We start from the raw sequence: 26200 nt of genomic DNA, 5'->3' as shown, positions 1-26200 counted from the left end.
CTCACACTTCTCTTTAAAATGTTTATTTATTATCCTAATGTGCCTCCTATTTATCCTGTTGTTCCTCCAGGCATTCTTCTGTTGGTTCATGTGCTTCATCCTACATCCAAAGGCCACAAGAAGAATCTAAAACAGCTCATGTCAAACTGTGGACCATGTTGTCAGATATGTGAATGTATGTGGTTATTCTAATGATCCTACTTCTTTGTAGAATCACTTTCTCATTGGCTTTGTTTGCTATCTGAATGTAGCTGTGCTGCTAAATATATTTAATAATTTTTTTATTCGTCTTCTCATCATTATGTCAAAGATGCAAGCCAGTGTTTAAGCCTTCCTCATTTGTGTGGAACCAGGACAGCCCTTCCTCCTGCATGTTGGTGAAAACAAGAGCAGCACCACAGACACTTCACCATCAGTGATCACAAGATCATCCAAGGTAGCTTTTGATGAACTTTCAAAGCACACTTCACCTTCAGTGCAAAGTACCATGAATTCCTCTACAACTTCTGTACATTAATCCAGCCTACAGTTTTCAACATTGATGTGACTTGCACAACAATTGAGGAATTTACTTTACTCCACATGAATGTCCACTCTGCCAGAATGTCCACTGGCAGAGTGGACATTCTTTGTTATGATAATCATTTAAATACATACTGTATCAATAAGAGGATTTGTTTTATGTTCTTCCAATTAAGGGCTTGGTTTATTACAGTCCCTGTGGTCTTTGAGTCTTTGAGAGGGTCCAGCCAACATTCCAGACACGACAGTGTTTTCCATCTTCTACACCTTCAACACCCGATATCAACATGAGGCAGCCAAGTGGAGTTCATTCAATGGTAAAACCATTCCTATAATTTTTTTACAATGAGCAAAATACAATGACACGGTTTTAAAGTTTAAAAGCAAGTTATGATTAACATTTGACAAAGGTGGTGATGTTTTCTCTTTACATAATTAAAAACAGCTTTATTTATATATTGTACCAGCTGTATTCAAAATGCCACACTATTTATATTCTCAGGAATTTTCCCATTTTTTATTTTGTTTTTTAGTTGCTTCATTGGGATTAACCCAGAAAGGGGCACAAAAGCCGTGAATGTGCAGGATCCTACCCTCATCAAAAACCTGATGGACTTCGAGTGGCATTTCATTCAGGATAGGTATTAATGTTCTATCGTAAAACTAAGACTGTACTTTAAAAAGTAGCATTACAGTTTTCTTTGCAGTAGCTTACTCAGAAAGTGAATGCAGTAGTAAAACTAAATTTACAGTAATAATACTGGAACCTACAGACGCCAGTATTTGAAGGTACTACTTTCAAATACTTTACTTTCACCACTATTTTACGGTGGCCGACATTTACAAACACCCAACAACAATGAGAAAAACACATGCAACAAAAAAGAGATGCAAACAAAAAATGCTGAAAACAGAAGTGATCCAGACCACTAGGGGGAGTCGAACAAAGAACAACTGTGTCCGAAGTCAGGTTTTGCATCCTTGGGTCTTCGACGACCGAAGAGAAGCGAAGCTGTAGGTTTCAGCTAGCTGCTTAGCCTCTACCTTGTGTGTGTGTGTGTGTGTGTGTTGTGTGTATATATATATATATATATATATACATATATAATAAAATTATAACTAGTGTCTTTTGATTGACTTTTGTGGAAAAAAAACACTTGTAGAGATGAGTAAGAAATTAGCAAATAAATGCTGGCTGGTAAAGTATGGCTCACATTTTTTACACACTTTCAAAACCATGTAAAGTGGGTGTTAAATGGCTAAAATGTTCCCTCATCTAATAAAAGTCCCAAACGTGCTAAAGCTAGTGGTGGCCTACATTATCTGTGCGCCCAGACAGTGTCCTCCAAGAATGGCTTCTGATTTATATTTCTTTTCTCCTCTTTTGTTAATTTTTCACTGCAACTTTAGAAACAGCACCTATGCAGAACAGTTTCATTTTATTCATTATAAATTACACATAGGTGACCTCAACTTATTAGGCGACATTTTAAGACTATTGGCCTGGGCTGAACACTAATCTGTGCAATGTATCAATTTTCTTAAACTGCATGATGACTCACTACTTTGTTTTGGACTATAACATAAAATTCAGGTAAAATGTACTTAGGTTTTTTGTTATAACATCACAAAATATGAAAGGGTTCAATGAATATCAATGCGTCTTGAGCAACTGTACAAATATACAAATATGACAATAAAATTAGCCTTACAAGGATTTCTGATCTGCTTTTACTAGTTTAGGTCCTCAGTATTTCTCAAAAATGAAACTCCAAAAATATTTCAATGTTCATCATATATAAAACAATAATTTATTATCTCTCATTGTACTCATTGGACTAAAATTGTGAGGCTAACTAGGGATTTGTTAAGCTGGTTTCTCTTCCCGATACATAAAATTCTACAAAAGCAAGAGCACAAAATAAAACGCTTACTCCACATCTTACTCTAAAGGTTATCGTACATACACACATCAGTATCAACGTTCTCTTCATGTTGGGATAGATGGTACATCGCCGGTGGTCTTTAACTTTGGGAAATCAGCATCTTCTGGGAAAAATTAAAACAAAAAAACCCATACATTTTATACAAATTAAATGCTGGCTGGTAAATGCTGGCTGGTAAAGTATGGCTCACATTTTTTACACCCTTTCAAAACCTTCCAAAAAGAGTCAAATATTGCAGTTTCCAAAAAATATCCAAAAGAGCTGAAAACTAGAAAAGGTTACATCATTGCTTTACAGTTGCAAAATCCCATTCAGTGAAACCCAGCCATCTCTTAATGGAACTCTCCAATGAAAATGTAGGAACTAAAAGGCTTTTCTGATTTCCTATTTACACAGTGACGCCACATGTTGGTGGCAGCCCTCTCTGTCCAAGCCAGTACCGACTCACACCGTAGTCACAGACAGAAGTGAGTTATAAACCCTAGTCCCATCAGGTGACTTGGTGCCGTGGGTCAGCAGTTCCTGGATGGTCATCCAGTTGTCAAAAATTTTCTTATTTCTCTTTTTCATCATCTTTTTGTGGCTGAGTTCGATGATGTTAGGCTCCTTCTTGTCCTCGGGAGCACTCTGGTCCTTCAAACAGTCCACTCGGCTCTGCTTCATGAACTCGCGGCGCTGCTTCTGCTCCTTGGCCCGCATGGCGTGCTGCTTCCGCTCCTCCTTGCTCCAGTAGCGGCCCATCTTTAGTTCGCTGATGGCGTCGTCGTCCGTGGTCATGCCGCTGCGCTCTTCATGGATACGGAGGGCACGCTCCCTCAGCAACCTGTCCCGGACTGGCCGCTTCGTGATGTACCGTGTGCCGTCGCTGCGGATCTTTACTTTCCACTCCATCCTGGGCTCATGGTCACAGGGGCTGACTGCATCGCGGCACATGCTGACCAGACTCATCTGACTCTGGGCATATTCCACTGCAGATTTCTGCTGGATCAGCTGCATGTAGCTTTGGTAGTGCTGAGCGTGGGCCGGGATGTGAGCGTGCTGGTAAGGGGAATGTGGTTGAAAGCCTCGTCCACCCTTACTCGCCTCCCCAAGCTTCCTCTCTTTGCTCTCGGCTTGTAGCTCTCCGTCTAGGTCTTTAGAGGAGACTCTGCACCGCCTGGGGCCACCGGGTTCCTGCACTGGGGACAAGAGGGGCTTGTGTATCTTGCCATTTGAGACTCCAGATCCAGACAGTCCAACTGCGCCCTGATTCTCTGCTCCACGATGGAGGGAGTTATTCGGAGACAGTTCTAGAGTGAGAGGAGTGCTGCGGCAGCTCTCGCCAGTGTTGTAGGCACTCGAGCTATCCTTGTCTGATTTCTCAGGCAGCTCTGTGATGTCCGGCAGTTCGTGGCGGCGAGCGTCTATGCTGGTGTTGTAGTTGTGGAAGCCACTGTTGTGGAGCATCCATGATTCTCGGCACTGCTCCTTCAGCTGCTGCATCTTGTGGGCACGGACGATGTTCAGGCACTCCAGCTCGATGCTGCGCAGCTCCTCATTGAGCAACTCCAGCTCCTTATCTATGCCCTCCTCTGTCTGACCCTCAGTGCCCCCAGCAGCCAGGCTGAACAGGCCCTGAGCACCGCCACTCCTCATTTGACACTTTCGCTCCAGGAGCTTTCGGAAGCGCTCACACTCGTCGGCTGGGATGCCCAGGAAGTCAGCGTCGGCATAGTCTGCAGAGATGAGCGACTCACCGCTGAAGGGCAGGTCAGTGCTGCCGAGGGTGTCCTGGCTATAGGTCAGTTTCCTGCAGCTGCCCAGTGTGTTGGAAGCTGTGGTCGTCTGATCGTCACCGAGGTTCTCTTGCTCAGAGCTCTCATCGTTCCGGGTGCTCTCGTCTGTGCGACCAACACCGCTGTCCTTTTCGTGGTGGTTGGAGAGCAATGTAGCCGTGTCTGTGGTGCCCCCGTCCTCCTCATGCTTCTTCTGCAAAGACAAAAAATCAAGTAAATTTGGAAAGTCTTCCATAAAAGATCTTAAACTCAGATGCACACCAAGATCCACATTTTCAATTAACTTTGTAGAGTCATCTTAGGGATCACCACCTTGAACTGATTAAATTTTTAGTGCAAAGCTGCATTAAATTCTAGGATATTTGATAATGTAGATGTGCTATTACTCTTACTTCAACAGTTCAGTCTGAATTAAGGAGTTTTAACTATTCTCCTGTAGATTTACATACAATTTTTTTAATCAATATCCAGTTGCATGACTGTGGGGGAAGCTCCTACCACCACCACATAGTGTTAGTATTTATTTCTTTATTAGTATAGTTTATTTCATTTAGACATATATTTTATAATGGGTGCACACTTTAGTTAATGTCTGCCTGAATGGTTCACTTATACTTGTTTTTGTTTGAGGTGCCGCTTATAGGAACCAGCTGGTGGAGGAACCTGGGGCAAACCATCTACACATTTCTGAAAGACTGAAGGGGGAGACTTCAAGTTGTTTTTATTTGATTTTGTCACTTAAATATTCACTTATTGTTTGCTAAGTTAAAGTTAGTTTTGCTTTATTTGTTTATAGAATGCTTTAGTTAATTTTGTATTTATTTGTTCTTTTGTTAGATCAGACCTCCCTCAAGTGGTAAATTTAGGTTACTCCACCCCTATTTAAGCAGCCTTTGTTCTTTGTTTGGTAGGTCAGTTTTGTTTGTGTTCAGTTAGAGTTCAGTTGACCTCAGTTAATTTGAATCCAAATTTGTTATTTATTCTTTGATTTATTCTTGCTTTAAATCTTAATATTTTGTCAACAATTTTTTGAAGAATTAAAACCGAGACTTTTTCTACTTTGAACATTTTTTGTCCTTGTTTGAGTCTGGTCCCTCACAATGACCATATCGAGACCAAACTTCTGTTGCCACAGTTGACTCCAGAATACTTACCAAAGGTAGTACAAGTTGCAAAATAAGCCGCTTGTAGTGCCTTCTACCACTGTGCTTGGTGTGAGGTCTTCTTATGTGTTGTCTTAATTTTTCTCTATCTGTGGTTTTGTTCATTATGCCTGAATATCTGTACTTTGTTCCATTAGTTAAAAAATGACTTTGTTCCTGTTCATTCCTAAACTGAAAATACAATTTTGCAAAGTTGTATTTTCAGAAAGAATTTCCTTCTTGTACCTTCCAAACAACCCATACTTGTTTTTCAAAGTATACGGTCAACATTATAGGGCCTGACATGTACCTCTTGGATGACCAGTAAGTGGTTTGTCGTTAACATCAACCTGTAGCTCTAGACCAGTGGTTCTTAACCTTTTTTGAGGTACCAAACCCACCAGTTTCATATGTGCATTCACTGAACCCTTCTGTAGTGATAAATCAATATGATTCCCCCCCCACCCCACCCCAAATTCAAGACATAGGGGTGACCCAACTAGAATCTAGTTGGGTCACCCCAAGATCACTAAGTCTTCTTAAAAGGTAGAGTCTCTGAGAACAGTTCTTCAAAATATAGTCAGTGTTTTCAGCAAAGTTGAGCTGACTGTCCAGGAACGACCCAAATTTGCCACAGTTTCAACAGGTTGGCCATCGAGAGAAACTGGAACCACTTTAAGGTCTTGTTTAGATCATTTAATTAGCTCTACATTCTTAAGATAATGAAAAATGTATAATAAATAATAAAGACTTTGCGGTATTCTGATTTAGTAATGTAATTATATTAGTTACATTAGAGGCAGTAGCAACCCCGAAAAAATGCGACTAAGGAGCAGATTTAGAAGTACACCGAAAGCTACAGAATTTGGTAAAAACGGTGAGCTATGCTGAAGTAATTAAAGACACAAGTTCAAATCCATGCTGAGAGTGGAACTCCTTCAATAAGTGTTCCTCTGCAGCACTGATTGGCTAAGCAATGTAATGTGATCCTCTGCAGCAAGTGATGGCAAAGCGGGGCGTCATCACGACTTTACACAAGTGTGTCTTTACCTCCGCGGCAGAGGCTCCGCCGAACCCCTGAGACCGACTCATCGAACCCCTGGGGTTCGATCGAACCCAGGTTAAGAACCACTGAATCATTCTCAGTTTTAAACAATGTTTCCTATTTTAGAATGATGGACTTCAGTGATGGCTTTTTGAGTCGATCTCCTATAATTGCCTCACAAAAATCATTGATGATGTCTTTCTACCAGGGTGTTGTGTTAATATACACTGGGCTCCAGAATACTAAGCTGACAAACATTTAGCTGTTGTGTTTGATGCTCTCTTTTTTCAGAGATATAGGAAGAAATTTTTTTCTTTTTTTTCACAATTAGTTGTAGTAGCTAACACTTTAGGGCTTTATTCCTCCTTTATGTGAGGTACTTTATCCACACAGTACTTTGTGAGCTTTAAGTATTTCCTGCAAACAAAATGTAGAAATTCTGTGAAAAGATGTATACACTGCACAAAAGTAAAGTCCCATGTTTTCTCTACAAATATTGCAAGAAACTAGTTACAGATTAAAACGTTTTATCCATGAACCCAATGTCCTCCTAGTCTCCTTCTGTTAACAATGAAAACAAGAAAACCGAAACCAGTCAAACATTAATTACTCAGATTGATTGTGTGTCTTCCTGCTCAGCATGCTGTGAACGTGTGTGCGTGTGCGTGTGTGTGTACCTGCTCCAGCACGCTGGCAGTGAACTGCATGGCCTGATGGTGTTGCTGCTCCAGCATGTCCATGTGGAGGTCATCCAGGAAGTCATTCCTATCATCATCCATCCAGCCCACGTCCAGCTGGGATGCCATAAGCAGTAGAAGAGAGACGCATCGGTAGACACACACATGAAACAGTGGAAATGTAAAAAAAAAAAAAAACAACAACACACACACACACACAAGAAAACTGAGGGAGCAGAGAACATGCTTCTGAAATTCAAGGCCTATGTGTCATCAAAAAAGCATTATACAGTGTATTGGTTATTGGTTAAAAGCTTCAGAAACTTTCATTTTAATCAGAATTTTATGGTGGATTTAGATACAGATTTAAGACGCAACATTAATAATCTTTTTTTTCTCCACTTCCTGTAAGCTACACTTTAGAAGCAGCAGTAATCTCACACTGTGTGCATGGATGACCAATCACTGTAAAACGGGTAACAAGCCCAGTTTACTTCAGGAGGTGTGAATCACAATTGAATTCTGAAGTGGACCAAAAAAGCAATCTCTGGTTCGCCTAAAAACTAGGTCTCGATTTGGTTGAAGTGAATCCCTAGTGGACCAGAGACTGCTCCAAAAGCAGAAAGCAGACTAAAGTGCATGGCATTCTGGGTAAGTACTAGGGCTGAAACGATTCCTCGAATGATTCGAGTACCTCGATTACTAAAATTCCTCGAGGAAAATTTACCTGCCTCGAAGCTTCGTTAATTTATGTTTTATTAGTTAGCGCACCGTGTTCCGGCCGGGACTTCATTTGCGTTGCGCGGAGCTCTCACTTCCGCCTCTGAGTTGTTGACAAAAGCTAAATCTCAGCGGCATAAAGTCCAATCTTCAAGATTGGCCTGTGGGGATTTTATTGATTGATGATAATGCCCGACTTTTTATCGTTTTTGGGGAACCAATAAGCATCCTTAAAATGACTGGGGGAATGCCTGGAGTACGGCAGCATTTCTCCTCCGGGGCTGCTGGTTGAAAGCGAACGGCGGGAAGAGCGCTGAGGTGAGCGGATAGACTGAACAGGGCGGGCGGCTGAGTAGCTGATGCTTACCGTGTAAATGTAGCTTTACCGACGAACCGCACAATAAATTTCATATCCCGGTCTGAAGAAACGGGTGGCGGAGCGCATCGTACATGGCTGGTAGATGAGTTTCTGAGTGTGACCAGTGAAGGTGTCGTAAATATCCCGTATTGCTTCCCCCGTGTTCGTCCCCCGGTCTAACGGTTCGTCAGTCCGCTGGTCTATTTCCTCCCCTCCACCCCATGTTCGTTCATTCGCCCTCTCCTCCCACTCCAGGCGGCATTTCCCGTATTTTCAAACCCAAAGCGTGACAGGTTAGGTGGCAAGGTGAGTTTAATTAATCTATTAAACTCACTGAAGATGAATACATAAACTAAAAGCTGGATTGTAGACATTTTTTATAAGCATATTTGTGAGCCTGCCTCTTTGTTATTAAATTCAATATAATTTCAGATTTTTCTATAACTTTTCTTCTGGTTAACTTAGAAAGTGAGCTATTATTGTTACAGGTTAGTTTTCTAAACTACAAAAAAGCAACTGTTAGGGATGCTCAAATATGAAAAATTGGACTGATATTGATATCTGATAGTAACACCGGTATTATGCCAGATTTACCAATATTTCATTTTATATATTTTTTTATCCGATTACTCGATTAATCGTAAGAATAATCGATAGATTACTCGATTACTAAAATATTCGTTTACAACAGCCCTAGTAAGTACCCAGAATGTCATGCACAACCAAAACAAATGTGTGTGTCTGCGCTAGCAGGAGAAATGACAGACAAAAGAGAAATCCTACAACCACAACCTACAACAAAATTGTCCTCACTCCAATTTTGTTTACATTTTGTGAAGAAGAAAGTTGTGTCAATGTCTTCTTCAGGGGTTTTCATGTTGCTTCCTTCTGTGGTTCTTGGTTCAGCTTCACCACAGGTGAGTGATGGGATCAGGTTTTTTCAAGGGCTTTGTTTGTTTGACACAGTCCAGTGTGAAAGTGAAACTGCACCAACTGAAAATGTTACAAATGTTGCAATTTTGGTCCCTAATTGAAACTGAATCTACCAGTCTCAGATGTGAAAACACTGTGAGTTATCTTCCGTCAGTAACGGCGTACACACTGAAGAGTATTGGTGCTTTTGCAACCTGGCAATGCTTAGGTCAAATGGATTTAATGAGTTGACCTAAGATTTGCAGATTTTTGAGTTTCTGGGTTGATAAAGATGAAAATCATCCAATTTCGATCACCAGATAATTTTTCTGTGAATCTCTGAGTTTACAGTACTAACCTGTAAACCCAGTATACCACACATATCCTGACAGGCTTATTACCTGGATCTCTGGTCGGGCCACCAACAAAGAGATGTTCTGGTTGCCCTCAGTGGTCAACAACGCCACCGCATCCTCTCGGTTTTGGATCTCAACACCATTGATCTGGATGAACATAAAAATTGGCTGTTTTTCTGTTTTTAACACTAATCATGTCTAGTTCTATTCAAACCAATTGAAGCTTCTAGCATTAGTATTTGTAACTCTTACCTGTATGATTTTGTCCCCTTCTCTAATTCTACCATCCTTTGCAGCGATGCTGTTTGGATCGATCTAAAGGATCGATTTAAATTATGAGTTAAAGTGAACATTATTCCTTTTGACAAAGCACAGTTAAAGCAGATCTGAGCACAACCCTGGAACCTTTACCTCGCTAATGTAGATCCCAGCCTCATCCTCGTCATCAGTCCTGTAACAGATGGTCAGGCCCAGTTTATCTTGGATGTTTGCTCGGTACAGATCCACCTCCTGGTTAGATACAAATTAAACTTGAAATTACTTCCCCCCCCAATGAAGCAGGAGAAAAATAGCTGGGAGCTTGTGTAAGTGTGTTTCTAGACAAAGTAAATGTATTGACCACAAAATGGGGCCAGAGAGCAACGCAAATCTATCAATCACTGTAATAAATCTTTCAGCTGGATGCAGGGAGGCCATCGGCTTTTCTTAGAGGCCCACTGACAGCATGAGGGATGATGCAGTGAGCTGCAGACAGCCAATGTGCTGTTTCACCTTTAATCTCACAGACAAAGTTAAGAACAGCATTGGTCTCAGAGGCCAAAGGGCAAGCTCTGTGAGGGGTAGCCCCTAAAAAAACCAAGCCATGAGTGATTTTGTGGGTAAATCTGGAGTGATACCCTTCTTTTGGCCCAGAATTGTATGTAATGTTTCATAAATTGGGTTAAATGTTAAATTGGGTTAACATTTAACCCAATGTCATACAAATCCACAAACAAGTGGGATTAGCTAACTGATGAGGTTAGACAGCATGCTAACTAAACCAGCTGAACTATCAGTGCCACCTTCTTGCTTTCTCGCAGAGCATTTTCTTCTGAGTAGACAAGGATGAAAGAATGATGATGTGCAAAATTTGACTGTTTTTCTATGAGGTAAAATGCATAATTGAACATAAGCAATTGTAAGTAAGCAGCCTGCCAGGGGCGGATCTAGAAAAATATTTATGGGGTGGCAAGAGGGGGGCAGAAATTTTTTCAGGGGTGGCAGTATATATATATATATATATATATATATATATATATATATATATATATATATATTAGAGGTGTGCCGATCGATCGGTCACCGATCACAATCGGGCCGATTTTCGTGAAAAAGTGCATGATCGGTGATCGGCAAACATTGGCTCTTGTTGCCGATACCGATCATCTCATTTCCCAGCCTGCCCGTGCAGCTGGTCTCCTCTTTCATTCACACTGCGCAAACGCGCAGCAACAAATCCTAAGCGATGTGTAACTATAACGCACTGAGTGAATGGGGAAGTTTGCGTGTTGCAGCGGAAAATTGAAGCACGTCAAAATGCATCAACACAACGAAGCTAATACGACATAAAAACAATGCCATACTTGACGGAGATTGGCTACATCGAGGCTCACTGCAGTAAAAAAGACATACGGAGGATCAGACAGCAGGTAAAGCAGCGCACAGCTACAAACACTCACCCGGATTAGCATGACGGTCAGAAAGCTAAACAAATAACCCGCAAAATTATTTAAGTCTTCGAGCTGCGATGTAAGACGCTGGTTCTGCTCTCACTGTTGAACCGCTGCTACGCTACAGGCTCACACCGAACCTCTGCTTAAAGCTGCAGCATCTAACTAAAAAAATAAATTTTACATGCGTATTAAAACTTTCGCTGTCCTAACATGAGACAGATAATCTCTGAAAAAATAATCGATCTCCTCCCTGTTCTGCATAATTACTCCGCTCAGTCAGAAACAGCCAACCAGAGCTAGCAGTAATCAGCTAGCCGCCATGCTATCAGGAAGTTTTCATTCAGTAACTCTGGATTGTTTATTGTAATGGAACCTGTTTTTGCCTTTGAATGTCAGGTTTTATACTTGAACTTCTTGGCAATGTTGAGAGGTTTTATTTTGGCTCTTTGCGTTATTTAGCCTCTTCAGCGCCTTCATATGTTTTCAGTCTGTTAAAGGTAGTATTATCAATAGCAGTACAATTTGCACAATGCCTGTTTTGTTTAGTTTTCTTCTTGGAAAAAGTTATTAAAAACAAGTTTTTGTCTAAATTAAGGTGAATTCATGGTTCCTTTTTCCACATAATGTAACCGGTAGTGTTTATGATAATAATAATTATGTGATCGGTATCGGTGTATCGGCCCTCATGGGTGATCGGTATCGGTATCGGGAGGAAAAAACCTGATCGGCACATATATATATATATATATATATATATATATATATATATATATATATATATATATATTTACACACACACACACACACACACGAAATATTGGTTTTAACTTGCATTGTTTCAAAATGATCTTCATGTAGCACTGAGGCTTAAATACAATTTCTTAATATAGTATAGTTAATTATTTTTACGTCTTTCATAATCCTGCTAATTGATGTATTACTGGACTGGACAGAGCCTATTGGTCGCCTATTGGTCGAAATTTAAGAATAAAGTAACAAAATTCAAATGGATAAAGAAATAAAGAAAAAATAGCTCGAACAACTTCTATTCAGACATTTCTCGCTCTGTATGTCGGTATTACGCACGACCCGTTGCCATGGCAACCGACAAACAACAGCTCAAAGAGCAGATAGAGCAGAGATTACCAATCAGGGGAATCAAAACCAAAAAGCAAACATTTCCCACACAAAAAGTAGCAAAAACACTAAAACAGAACATCCAGTCTGTTACATTATGCTGTCAGGCTTAATGTCTATATTGTGATTATTATTAAGTTTTCGCCTGAACACCGCGGTGGTTGATTAGCTGATTTAAACAGCTGCTCTACTGATGACTTGGTGGGCGGGTTGTTTAGTGCTAACGGAACCAAAACACACCGAACTGCGCAGCACATGCTAAGGTTATCAAAGTCAATACCAGGCCAGCAACAGTTAGGCTAGTATAACTGACCCACTGCTCACTTGTTCAATATTTTCTTTAAATTAAAACGTTTTCCTCACCTGTGAAATCTGAAGCCCTTATTACCATTATCTATGGTTGAATTAACTGCTAAACATTGCGTCCGTTGTTCTTATACTTTGCGTGATTGTAGTAGTTTCCTGACCACCGATATTCCTGACTCAATGGACAGCAATGGCGCATGTGGGGCTTCCGATAAATCACGTAATGTCCAGTCCAGTAACATATATATCCATCAATGCTGCCTCGCGCTCTGTCCTTCTTTCGCACTTCCCGCTACTTAGCAGTGGGTGTCAGGTTACATTGTGTTGCATTCAATGTTGTCGGAAAAAAGAGTTTCAAAAAAGAGTTATGGCAAGTCGGCGCTTAATGTCCGACTTGCCATAGCTATTTATTGAATTCATTGTCGCTAGCTGGGGTGGCAACAGGGGTGGCAAGGCACTCGTTTGGGGTGGCAACTGCCACCCCAGTAGATCCGCCCCTGCAGCCTGCAGAGAAGTAATACTAAAATTCAAATGTTGCTTCTATATGAGTTTTGTTCAGTCTGACTGATCTAATCTCTACTACACCTTTACAAAAATTTAAAGGTGTATACAAAATATAAAAGCTTTAATGAGTAACTCCTCTTAATAAAATTCACCATAAACATTGATTTATTGAATTGGCTCCCAATACAAGTTATGGCCTATGTAAATTATAAGTTGCTAAGTTGCTTTATTTTTAAGCCATTTTTAGTTTTGGCATATCCTGGGTGACTAAGAACAAATAAGTTGATAGAAATGAATATCTGGGGAGCATCATAATTTAAACATAGTTACTTAAAGCATGAGGGTTTATATAGAAAAATATTCAGATTTTATTTTGTAGTTTTAAAGACTCTACGTTGAAGACAATGAGAAATAAAGCCATAACTTTAAGTTTTTCTATCTGTTCTTGGCTCCCACACTCTGGGCTGGGTTCCTTGCGTTTCAAACTCTTCTAATTAACTTAAAGTTAAAGAGCTAAATATGAATGAGATGTTTGCTACCTTTAACAAAAAAAGCTTAAGTCTATTTTTCACATTTGAGCTTCCCTAACAATAAGTTTTCTGTAGTTTAGAAAATCAACCTATAACAATAATAGTTCACTTTCGAAGTTAACCTGAATAAAAAGTAATACAAAAATCTGAAATTATATTTAAATTTAATAACAGAGGCAGGCTCACAAATACGCTTATCATAAAATGTCAATACTCCAGCGATGGGATTTGACTCTTTCCTTCGTGACACACAGAAAGTCATCTACCAACTACGTGCTGCCACGATGAGCACCGCCACCCATTTGTCGCGACCGGGATGATATGAAATCAATTTTCCGGTCTGTTCGTAAAGCTACACTTGCGTTAATCATCTAATGCAGTGGTCCCCAACCCCTGGGCTGCAGACCGGTACCGGTCTGTTGACCAATTGGTACCGGGCCATGCAAGAATTAATTAAATATTTCCGTTTTATGTATTATTTGAGTCTGGAGGATATTTTATTTTGAAAATTCTTTAACCGGATTCTCTGGGTTATGTCTTGAGCTCCAACATTGAGTCCACAAGCAGCAAAATGAGTAAGAAACAGATCAAATGTCTTTGGAAAGTTTCTTTGCAAAGGGAAAAGGCCCAGAGAAGAGACAGGAGAATGGATTTATCCCGGACCGGTAGGTGAGTCCCACATTACAAGCCGCTCTGCATGATATGTGGTGACCGGCTGCTAATGAGGCAATGAAGCCTTCAAACTGCTTTGCCAAATAGAGACTAAGCTCCCTGTGCATATAAGCAACACTTCGGGTGTCATTGTCTCCCATCACTCCCAGATGGGACCGTCTCGTTGCAGAGAAACAAGCTCAGAGCTCCCATTAGTCGTTATTGTGAGTTAAAATTTTCACTAAAGTAAAATGTTTAGGGCCGTTTTTGTTGCACATCTGTATCTTATTTTGAAGGGATATGTAAACGTTACCATAGCGACCAGAGTCAGAGAGCTTTAGGGCAACGGTAGAGACGAGAGGAGATGAGTAGAGCTTGTGAGTCTTAAGTCTGATTTACACAGCACGATTTATGAATTGTTGGCCGATTCTCCAAACCTCTGTGACCACAGAGCTGATAAAAGTACAACAGGTTCGATCGGTTCGAGCCACACGGTAGGAGCAACACACCACACGAACCGATTCCAGTCATGAACATCCCGATTTCAGAAGAAAATCCAGTAAAACCCCCAACATACCATACGGGAATTTAGAATAACCAAACACGAATGAAAATGTAGAACACAGGACGAAAAGTTTTTTGACAGCTATTGACAAATAAGTAGATAGAAATGAATATCTGGGGAGCATCATAATTTAAACATAATTACTTAAAGCATGAGGGTTTATATAGAAAAATATTCAGATTTTATTTTGTAGTTTTAAAGACTCTACGTTGAAGACAATGAGAAATAAAGCCATAACTTTATGTTTTTCTATCTGTTCTTGGCTCCCACACTCTGGGCTGGGTTCACTTGCACAGCCCCTCCTTGCGTTTCAAACTCTTCAATCTCCATGCCGTGCGCATGGAGATTGAGGGCTATCGACAAGAGGTTTTTGTCATAGTGGAAAATTGTAGAGAACTGCCAAGAATGGTCAAAAACGCTGTGTGTCCGTGTTTCCCTATCACCCCCCTCCCCTTGTGCCTAGCAGAGGTTTTCGTATTTAAATGAAGTTGCTGAGAGCCATGCAAATGCAAATCAACTGTTGAGCACCGGCCTTTTGACTCTCATTCCTGTTGTAGCTAAACCATTTTACCTTCTGTTCACCTGTTTACTAGACCCAGGATCTGGCCAAAACCCCTCAGTGTTATTAATTGAGAAATAATGAGATTTAAGTATAAAACAGGCATTAATGCTGAAAATGTTCTAATGTTACAAAGTCACACAAATGAAACAAATTTAGTGTGACATTCACCATCCAGCACTGAATACACTTAGCTCAACTTAGGGATGTAATCTTAACACTTAAGTGTGCATATCAAAGTACAATTTTCAGGGTAAATCTGATGATATATTGTCAACATTGCATGTCTGTCAAGCTCATCCAAGATTGTGTGGTGGAATGCAGACAGAGCCATCGCTGTACACATTTCCAAGAGAAGTGTTTCTGCAAACGTGAAAATGCTGAGCTTCACATAAAGCATCAGTTGTGTCATCATGACAAAGTTCCAATCATTTGCACATGTAAAATTTTGGTCATTATAGTATCACAGGCAGATGTTCATGGTATACTAAGTTGTTCTTGACTCTTCTGAAATTGTCTCCTAATCTGGACTTTGTGATTAAACATTCTGGAATACTGGCTCAAAAAAGCCTGTATTCCAACATGTACTCCTTGTTGTTGCGCAACATCCCCCCCTCCTCTCTCTCTCTCTCTACTTCCCCTTCTGAGAGGAGGGAGATGTTGCTCCCAGCTCTCCGTCTAACGGGTCCGAGAAGCCTCTAACTCCGGAGTATTACTACAGATGAGAATATAGAGAACATTCTGTTTAAGATGGGCGCGAGAAAGGCTAGCCTGGCTTCTAACGACCTTTGCCTCCAGATGTCCCACCCTTTTTCACCCTGTGAATGAGCCAGATTGAGCAGCCTGCAATCAGCTAGTTTCACAGAGCACACCGGTTAACGGTCGCTCTTTCTCTTTATTACAACTTGCAGTTGTTACTGAACCAGGTAGGTTTTAGTGACTCGGGCGAGTCCCAAGGGTGTTGTTTTAGTTTTGGGCCAAAAGCAACCTATAAAACATTTTCCACTTTCTCCTCCCAGAATCAAACTTCATAGCTATTTTACAACCATCAAAGAACTTTAAGGTGACTCATTAATTGAATGTCCACAACATCTTTTAGATTTTCTTGATGCTAATTATTTTATTAGTAAGGCAATTTTGCAAGGGTCAGTACAGCTTAATTAAGTAGCCGAAATAATCAAATAAGTAAAATCAATAATCTAGCCTATCTTTCTCTAATGCTGACACTGTGAACTAAAAAAGGAAAACTTTGAGAGAGACGGACGGAGTTTGGCATTTTGAACCCCAGAACTGGCCTGATGATGGAAAAGGTGTTGCAGCAGCAGGAGGCTCCCAGTACAGGAAGAGTACTGAGTCAGAGGGGCAGATCTCGGGCCTCAGGGTGACTTCCTCATGCGTGGAGCAGTCCTCTCCTTCTTGTCTTGCAGCTCTGTAGCTCCTTTCTCTTCGTCTCACGATCTTTCTGGTCCTTCGATATGTAGACGAGCTGGTCTCATGGAAGGAACACACCAGTTCTTCCTCTTTGCCTTTGTTCTTTGCCTTTGTCTTTATCTTCATCTTTGCCTTGGTCTTTTTCTTTGGGGTCTCGAACCCAGCTGATGAGAGAAATGCAATTTGAAGCCACATGTTGCGGGGCTAACGGGTTGGTCCCCATATGCAGAACAGTCTTTGGCTCTGTGGCTCCGGCTCTTCTTCAGCTGCAGAGTTCTTTGTCCATCTCGATCTTGGCTCGAAGCTGCCTGAAGGATCCAACCAAAGACTCCTCTTTTGCACTCATCTTATAAAGGGTTTATCCACCCTTTTAGTGCATTTGCATTGGCTAGCTTTGTTGCTGTGCCTGTCTCATTGGCTGACTGCTTGGACCGATGATCTCATATCCATCACCGTCTTGGAGACATGATGACCTGATGTCTGTACTAATGTCCAAGTTGCTCAACAGTCCTCTTGTGTCTAACCTTTTCTTAGGAAAGTTAAAGTTTAGCAATAAGGCCTTAGTCACCTCTGCTCTCCTATCAGTTCCTCTTTCCCCCTGACCTTTCACCTACCATCTACCTCCAACACAACATCAGTGACCTTTAGTTACAGTTACACATTTTACACCATTTCAAGTTCAATGTCAAAATCACATTTATAACCCCTTAGTTTCTCTGATTTAGCATTCACTTATAATATTATAATAACCATTACTTATTAGTTACTCTTATAATCATAATGTGTTATTACAGGCATTTCTGAAAAGAAACCAAGAATAATCCATTATTCTAATTATTTGATACCATAGTTACAGTTACTTCTATCACCTTTAAGTACTTCCATAAGTATAAGAGTAAGGGTAAATATTCTTATAATCAAACCAACATCAACCACTAGTTAAATCAATATTAATTATTGGTTTAATCATAAGTTAACATTATTAATTTAAGTATTTTACTCTGGGTTTTATCCAATTACTCAAGATGTTTAGATTTTATTCTTTAAACCTTTAATGCTCAAAATGAGCAGTCTGAACTATTTTTATTCACTGCAGGCTGGAAACTTCCTCTTTCTCCAGGAAACCTGCTCTTCCTGTTTCATGACTCTCTTTCTGTCTGACTATGATTTTTTATGATTAAATAGAAAAAAGTAGAATTAAAGCAGGACACAATAACAACACACAAAACCAGATTACTTTTATTACCGTCTGACTCTACTGTTGGGTCTTGATGTCACCTGTGTAATCAGTTTTAAAGATAACTTTATTTATTGTTATTATTAAACTAAAATCTCCAGCATGGGGAAGTGGGTTGAGCTCGACTTTTTCTTCAAATGGAGATGTAAATACATGTTGGTGTTGCACTGCAATGGGGCAAACAGTTTAACACATTTTGAGACGTCTGTAGGTATTGTTCAGTTATAGAAGTATGTCATAAAGAAGTATGTTTGGAGAAAGAATATTAAAACAATAATCTATCTTATCCATTAAAATATATTTTACATGTGTGTTAGGAGCACTGAAAAACTTAGTTTGGTTGAACTGATGATATAAAAGAAGAATATGCATGAATACATACAATAGACTTTTGTTAAACGTGATCTTACTTTGACATTCCTCCCACACAACTTAATCAAAGAATTGCACAACTTAATCAATAATAATAATAAAAAAAAACATGTTCCAGAGTGGTTCATTGTATATAAAGTATTTTTGTGAATAATATTCAAACTAATGTTAATGTTCACTGATAGCTTCAAAGACCCAGAGTCATGCTATATTGGAGTGGTAGTGACACCATTCCACATCACAATACAGGACTTAAACTACAGATGATTTATCAGTATTCAGTTGCTTAACTCTTGAGTTTAAATTGGAGGACAAAATGGTTGAAAGTATGTGATACCTTCTGATAGAGTATAAACATTTGTATTCTTTTGTTAAAAGTTTTGTTAGTTAAGCACTAAATATAACTCATGGATGATGAATCATTATATTCTGTATAAACTAAAAAGGAGACAGCTCAAAGTAGAATTGAGTAAATAAACATCTACACATTTAAAAACATTTTAGCAATTAATTATGATAAAAATAAAATATACTGTCATGTAACTTTTGAAAAAATAACTTTTTAGAATGTATTTTTTTTCTGTCAACTTTCATTTAACACTCCAGTCCAGTTGGTGGCAGTAATGCGCTTTCATAGTTGGCCGCCATTAAACTCCAGAGGGAGATTTGCACCGGCGCTAACGAGTTCTAATGCTAAACCCAACATGAACGAAAATGCCCGTGCGTTGTGTGAAATGGTGGAAAAAGTCCTATTTCACGGAGTTTTCAGTATCGTTTTGATATTAAGCAATGTCCCGGCTGAAAACAACAGATGACACCGCGGCGGTCCAACAAGGCCGAACTCACGGTAAGAAAGCTTTTATGAATAGCGAGCACATGCAGCGAGGCCAGTTGCTTTGTTTCTTACAGAAAGCGGTCTGTCGTTTTCATAATGCCAAAACAAGTGTAGGGTGAGACTTCGTGCTGTAGTTTCTTTTTATTACATGTGATGTTCTGAACTCTTAAAAATACTCGCATCTTCTTTTATTTTTTTCAGACCTGAAAAATGGCTAAGCCTTAACAGCTAGGCCTCAGACCACGGTGCCGAGGCGCTCTTAGGGAGTCCACGAAGAGAAATTCAGTAAGTTATAATTTCACATTTTGTCAATAGTGAACACTCGCATATTTGTAAGGAAAACTGATCTTCCGGTTATTTTATTTATTTTGTTATAATGCAGTATAGCAAGGCAGAGTGTGGTAAGCAGTAGAGATCGAAAACATGGCGGACGGATATCAGGACGGACCCATGAAGCAGGTATGTACAGTCACTGCGTTGATTCCCGATTGTACAATGGCTGGTTGAGAATAATTTTAACTTATTTACTTATGTACAGTTAGGGCCAGAAATATTTGGAGTTTTGTTATTTTAGCTGTTTACAAAAACATGTTCAGAAATACAATTATATATATAATATGAGCTGAAAGTGCACACTCCCAGCTGCAATATGAGAGTTTCCACATCCAAATCGGAGAAAGGGTTTAGGAATCATAGCTCTGTAATGCATAGCCTCCTCTTTTTCAAGGGACCAAAAGTAATTGGACAATGGACTCTAAGGGCTGCAATTAACTCAGAAGGTGTCTCCCTCGTTAACCTGTAATCAATTAAGTAGTTAAAAGGTCTGGGGTTGATTCCAGGTGTGTGGTTTTGCATTTGGAAGCTGTTGCTGTGACCAGACAACATGCGGTCAAAGGAACTCTCAATTGAGGTGAAGCAGAACATCCTGAGGCTGAAAAAAAAGAAAAAATCCATCAGAGAGATAGCAGACATGCTTGGAGTAGCAAAATCAACAGTCGGGTATATTCTGAGAAAAAAGGAATTCACTGGTGAGCTTGGGAACTCAAAAAGGCCTGGGCGTCCACGGAAGACAACGGTGGTGGATGATCGCCGCATACTTTCTTTGGTGAAGAAGAACCCGTTCACAACATCAACTGAAGTCCAGAATACTCTGAGGGAAGTAGGTGTATCTGTCTCTAAGTCAACAGTAAAGAGAAGACTCCATGAAAGTAAATACAAAGGGTTCACATCTAGATGCAAACCATTCATCAATTCCAAAAATAGACAGGCCAGAGTTAAATTTGCTGAAAAACACCTCAAGAAGCCAGCCCAGTTCTGGAAAAGTATTCTATGGACAGATGAGACAAAGATCAACCTGTACCAGAATGATGGGAAGAAAAACGTTTGGAGAAGAAAGGGAACGGCACATGATCCAAGGCACACCACATCCTCTGTAAAACATGATGGAGGCAACGTGTGTTGTTATGTGCCAGTTTATTGACATTTCACAGGTTTATTCTACAGAAGTGTTCAGTTGTTGCCATCTAGTGGCAGGATTAGGTACTACATTTTAAGAGCCTGCCGTTTTTGATGATGTCATAAAAAGTAGACAAGGCAGGAGAATACTAAGCATGGTTTTCTCTCAGTAACACGGCAACTTCGATTCAGTCGGTCTTTGAAAGCACTGTTGGTATGTATTAAATTTCGCAATGGATCTTTTGTTTATTAAGAATAATTTAGCTGTTTGTAAAAGCAGTATTTCCCTTAAAGAACGTTTAGCCGTGCACTAAATATTTTCTCTGGAGCAAATTTATTGTACCCTTAGGTGCTGTATTGTTTGTTACTGTGTATTATTTCTGAACGTTTGTATGTTCATTTCTCAGTTTTACCCTACTCCAACTGGCTTCAGTAAAGAGTCAACGTAAGCCCTCTTGTCTGTGTGGTCATCTTGGAGAGGAGTTTATCTGAATGTCGACTCCAACAAGGCGATGGAGGTTGAGGACATGACAGTAAAACAACACTTTCTGGCGGACCACCTTCTACATCGGAAGAACTAGTCAATTGGAAAAGACCCGTTCATAAAAGTAAGCTAAGCGCTTCAGTCTTCATTATGTCAAGGAAAAGCTCCATATCAGGATCTGTTAAAACAAGATCACGCATCTCAGGCTCGTCTAAGCAGTCTACAAGTTCGGCAGCTAGCAAGGTAGCTGCAGCATTGGCACGTGCAGAAGCAGAAGCAGCAAAAGCTGAAGCAGCATTTGTTGAGAAAGAGGTTAGACTGAGGATACAACAAGCAGAGCTTGAAGCCTCAACACAGCTTCAAAAAACACATTTGGAGGCTTCGTTGGATAAAGTTCGTTCGCAGAAAAAGGCTGCAGCTGCAGAAGCTAAAGCAGAAGTTTTGGAGTCAGCTGTGGAACAGCATGGTGAAATGTTTAGTGAAATTGACGTTCCAAATGTGGATCCAGAATCACGCACAAAGGAATATGTAGAGGGATCTATCCACAGTGAAGGCACTTTTGGCATGCCTAAAACAAAAACCTATTCATGTGATACAGACCTGAAACCAACCCAACATGAATCTATACATGACTCTGATAAAGGAATCTATGCACCAGAAATGGCCTTGCCAGTGCAGCCAAAATCAGAACATACCATAGCAACTCAGGCTCAGAATCTAACCATGACAGTTGGATCCAATAACCATTTTGGGAAACAGTCAAGATTAATTGGAAAATCTATGCCAAAGATTGAGCAAAACACAAATTATTTGGAGAATCCTACAGACACTTTCTACAGTAGGACGGACTTTAGAAAAAGAACCGACAACTTGCCTCTGTTACAGAATGCTAGTTACAAAGATAATGGTCCACAAATGAGTCAAGGGGAAGAAAGTAAATGTATGTCAGACCTTGTTAGATTCATTGCACGACGCGAGTTAGTGTCCACTGGTCTCACACAGTTCAATGACCGTCCTGAGTGCTTTAGGGCCTGGAGAGCATCATTTTTGAGTGCCATCAGAGATTTAAACCTCTCAGCCAACGAGCAGCTAGATCTTTTAGTAAAATGGCTAGGGAAAGACTCAGCAGAACATGCTAGACGTATAAGAACAGTGCATGTGAATTACCCCGAGTACGGACTCAGGGCAGTTTGGGACAGACTAAATGAGTGTTACGGGGCTTCAGAGGTGGTTGAGAACTCCTTGTTCAGAAGGTTGGAGAGTTTTCCCAAAATCTCTAATAAAGACCACCGCAAATTAAGAGAACTCGGAGATTTGTTAATGGAGATAGAGGCAGCCAAGGCAGATGGTGATCTACTAGGTCTAAGTTACCTAGATACGCCTCGTGGCATTAACCCTGTTGTGCAGAAGTTGCCATTCTATTTACAAGAAAAGTGGCTAACATCAGGATTTCAATACAAAGAGGAACACATGGTTCTCTATCCTCCATTCAGTTTCTTTGTGAATTTTGTGTGTAATCAAGCTAAAATGAGAACTGACCCCAGTTTCATGCTGACAGCATTGCATAATGATTCAACTGAGCACCATAGGCCAGTCCTGAGAACTGATGCTCATAAGCCTTTCGCTGTACTGAAAACCGGGGTCTCTCCTAAGACATTACCTAGACAGCACTGTGGCTCTGTTCAAACCAGTATTCCATCTGCAAGTAGGCCCGTCTCAACAGATGATCCAGCCAAACATTGTGTGCTACACAACAAACCTCACCCTCTTTCTAAATGTAGGACCTTCAGGGGAATGCTCATTGAAGAACGAAAGGCAATTCTGAAGAAATATGGGATTTGTTATAAGTGTTGCAAAGCTCTACATTTGGCAAAGAACTGTGATGAAGAGATAATCTGCACAGAGTGTGGAAGTAAAAAACATGTTACAGTCCTACACCCAGGGACTGCACCGTGGTCGAGTACCCCAGATTCCTCTATATCAGAGAATGGCGGGGAGGGAATAAATGACAGCAAGGAAATGGCTGTCTCCACGACATGCACGAAAATCTGTGGCAAGGAAATCTCAGGACGTTCCTGTTCTAAAATAAGTCTTGTGAAAGTATTTCCTGCTGGTCATCCTGATGCTGCAGTTAAGATGTATGCAATATTAGATGACCAAAGTAATAAATCACTTGCACGGTCTGAATTTTTTGATCTGTTCAATATATCAGGGATAGCCACACCATATTTCCTGAAAACCTGTGCAGGAACTATGGAAACAGAAGGCAGGCAGGCCCGTGGCTTCATGGTCGAGGCTAATGATGGCAGCATTCAGCTCTCTTTACCAACATTAATTGAATGCAACGAGATTCCAAATAATCGTTCAGAAATCCCGACACCCGAAGTGGCATTGAACCATAGCCATTTGAAACCTCTTGCAAAGAATTTCCCCAAGCTTGAGGAGCAAGCTCCTATTGTGCTCTTATTAGGCAGAGACATTATCAGAGTACATAAGGTTAGAAAGCAAGTAAACGGCCCGCATAATGCACCATATGCCCAAAAACTAGATTTGGGTTGGGTGATTGTTGGTGATGTATGCATTGGAGATGTCCATAAGCCATCTGTGGTGACCTCCTGTTACACCAACATCTTAAAAAATGGACGGCCCTCTTTATTTGAACCATGCCCACAGGGTTTCACAGTTAAAGAGCGATACTGCTATGATGACCCCATCGCAGTTTCTTCTTTAAACAAAGGCATCGTCACTTATGAAGGCTCCGATGCTGATGTCTTTCACCAAACAAAGGATGATGACTTGGAGGCTCCTTCAATAGAGGACATTCAATTCCTTACAATCATGGACAGAGAAGTACACCAGGATGAAAAGAACAACTGGGTGGCTCCTCTTCCTTTCAGGACATGGCGACCACAGCTTCCAGACAACCGCTTACAAGCACTTAAGCGACTCAACTCACTGCAGCAAAATTTCAGAAAGAAACCTGAGATGAAACAGCAGTTTTGTGATTTCATGGAAAAGATCTTTAAAAATGGGCATGCAGAAGAAGCACCTTCACTGAAACCCGGGGAGGAGCATTGGTATTTACCTTGCTTTGGGGTTTTTCATCCAAAAAAACCATCTCAAATAAGGGTTGTCTTCGACTCTAGTGCACAGCATAACGGACTTTCCTTAAATCAGGTACTTTTGACAGGGCCTGACCTCAATAATAGCCTCATTGGGGTTCTTCTGAGGTTCAGAAAGGAACCAATTGCCTTTTCAGTAGACATACAGCAAATGTTTTACTGTTTCACGGTCAAACCAGAAGACCGCAATTTTCTCCGGTTTCTCTGGTTCAAGAATAACGACCCTGAAGGAGAGATAACAGAATACCGCATGAAGGTGCACGTTTTCGGAAATAGCCCTTCGCCTGCAGTAGCTATTTACTGCCTCAGAAGAGCAGCAGAGGATGGTCAAAAGGATTTTGGAGAGGATGCTAGACAGTTTGTTGTCCGCGATTTCTATATGGACGATGGCCTGAAATCTCTTCCTTCTCCAGAGGATGCCATCAGCCTTCTGAAAAGGACACAAGAAATGCTAGCTTGTTCAAATCTCAGGCTACATAAGCTGGCTTCTAACAGTAAAAGGGTGATGGAAGCCTTTTCCTGCGAGGATCATGCTGCAAACCTGAAAGACCTGGATCTTGATTCTGATAATCTGCCTGTGCAACGCAGTTTGGGTTTGCTGTGGGACTTGGATTCAGACACTTTCACTTATCAAGTTCAAGAGGAGAAAAAAGCTTTTACCCGACGTGGAATCCTCTCCACTGTAAACAGTCTGTATGACCCACTCGGATTTGTGTCTCCTATCACCATTCAGGGTAAAGCACTCCTTCGGGAATTCACCATAGATTCCCCGGACTGGGATACTCCCCTTCCCCCAAAAAAGGAGAAGTTGTGGGAGATCTGGAGAAACACTCTTAAAGAGCTGCAGCATTTTAAGATCCCTAGATCGTACACACATGTGCCACCATCTGCTGCTAAGCACACGGAACTATGTGTGTTTTCAGATGCCTCGGAGAGAGCAGTGGCAGCAGTTGCATATTTAAAGACTGTGGATGAACATGGAAAATGCTACACGGGTTTGATAGCAAGTAAAGCAAGACTTGCTCCACGGCCTGGATATACTATACCCAGACTGGAGCTTTGTGCCGCAGTTATGGCAGTGAACTTGTCGGAGGTGATTGTCTCTGAAATTGACATCCATTTCACAACAATCACCTTTTATACAGACAGTAAAGTTGTTCTGGGCTACATTTACAATGAGAAAAGGAGATTTCATGTATTTGTTCACAACCGAGTCCAAAGAATCAGACGCAGCACACTGCCACAGCAATGGCAGTATGTGCACACGGAGCACAACCCTGCAGACATTGCGACACGACCTGTCCCAGCAGAACTTTTAAGAAACACAATATGGTTCACTGGCCCAACCTTTTTGTCCAAACCAAAAGACACCTCAATTGTAGATCAAACATTTGAGCTTTTGGAGCCAGAAAGCGATCCTGAAATAAGACAAGTGACAACTCTGTCAACAGTGGTGTTTCAGCAGCTTAGATCTCATCGTTTCAATCGCTTTTCATGCTGGAGAACAGTTGTTAAAGCAGTTGGTGCTTTAATCCACATCATTCAATGTTTCAAAAGGCAGCAGAGGAATCTCTCAACTGAGTGTAAAGGCTGGCATTTGTGTTCCTCACACTTATCAGTGGATATTCTCAACTGCAGCACCACAGTCATCCTTAAAACTGTTCAACATGAAGTCTTTGGAGAAGAGCTGGAACTACTTGCTTCTAATAAAAACATTCCAAAGAGTAGCCCACTCTGGTCTTTGGATCCATTCATTGACAAGAAGGGAATTATACGGGTAGGAGGTCGCCTTCAGGAAGCAAGCTTGAGTTCTGAAGAAAAAAGACCTTTGATTCTACCTGGCCGTC

The 26200-nt window shown here is 40.7% G+C and overlaps 2 protein-coding genes across 2 annotated transcripts in view; one reads left to right on the top strand and one right to left on the bottom strand.

Annotated features, from left to right (window-relative positions):
- Positions 1 to 1904: 1904 nt before the first annotated feature.
- The window catches only part of pdzrn3b (PDZ domain containing RING finger 3b), a 233886-nt gene continuing 209590 nt past the window's right edge, over positions 1905 to 26200 (bottom strand). Inside the window, exons 6-10 of the mRNA XM_088005922.1 lie at positions 9865 to 9963; positions 9706 to 9768; positions 9499 to 9600; positions 7108 to 7224; positions 1905 to 4436 (exon numbers count right to left, since the gene is read on the bottom strand). Of these exons, the coding sequence (XP_087862048.1) occupies positions 2913 to 4436; positions 7108 to 7224; positions 9499 to 9600; positions 9706 to 9768; positions 9865 to 9963 (1905 nt within the window). The 3' untranslated portion in view covers positions 1905 to 2912. The remainder of the gene's footprint in view (positions 4437 to 7107; positions 7225 to 9498; positions 9601 to 9705; positions 9769 to 9864; positions 9964 to 26200) is intronic.
- On the top strand, positions 20760 to 26060 carry LOC148159840 (uncharacterized). Its single transcript, XM_088005956.1, has 3 exons — positions 20760 to 20961; positions 21155 to 25987; positions 26041 to 26060. Exons 2-3 carry the CDS (start codon positions 21382 to 21384, stop codon positions 26058 to 26060), a joined length of 4626 nt encoding a protein of 1541 aa, XP_087862082.1. The 5' UTR covers positions 20760 to 20961; positions 21155 to 21381.

This window comes from Poecilia mexicana, unplaced genomic scaffold (assembly GCF_051168715.1).
Source record: "Poecilia mexicana isolate PSO_F unplaced genomic scaffold, ASM5116871v1 scaffold_5, whole genome shotgun sequence".
NCBI classification, from domain to species: Eukaryota; Metazoa; Chordata; class Actinopteri; order Cyprinodontiformes; family Poeciliidae; genus Poecilia; species Poecilia mexicana.
Note: the sequence above shows the minus strand (reverse complement) of the source record. Positions and strands in the feature narration are given on the sequence as shown.

Excerpts from the sequence above, each read along its gene's own strand:
- LOC148159840 (XM_088005956.1), top strand. The coding sequence starts at position 21,382 with ATGTCAAGGAAAAGCTCCATATCAGGATCTGTTAAAACAAGATCACGC. Across the intron at positions 25,988-26,040 it reads ATCAGTGGATATTCTCAACT|CTGGAACTACTTGCTTCTAA; the intron begins GCAGCACCACAG and ends TTTGGAGAAGAG.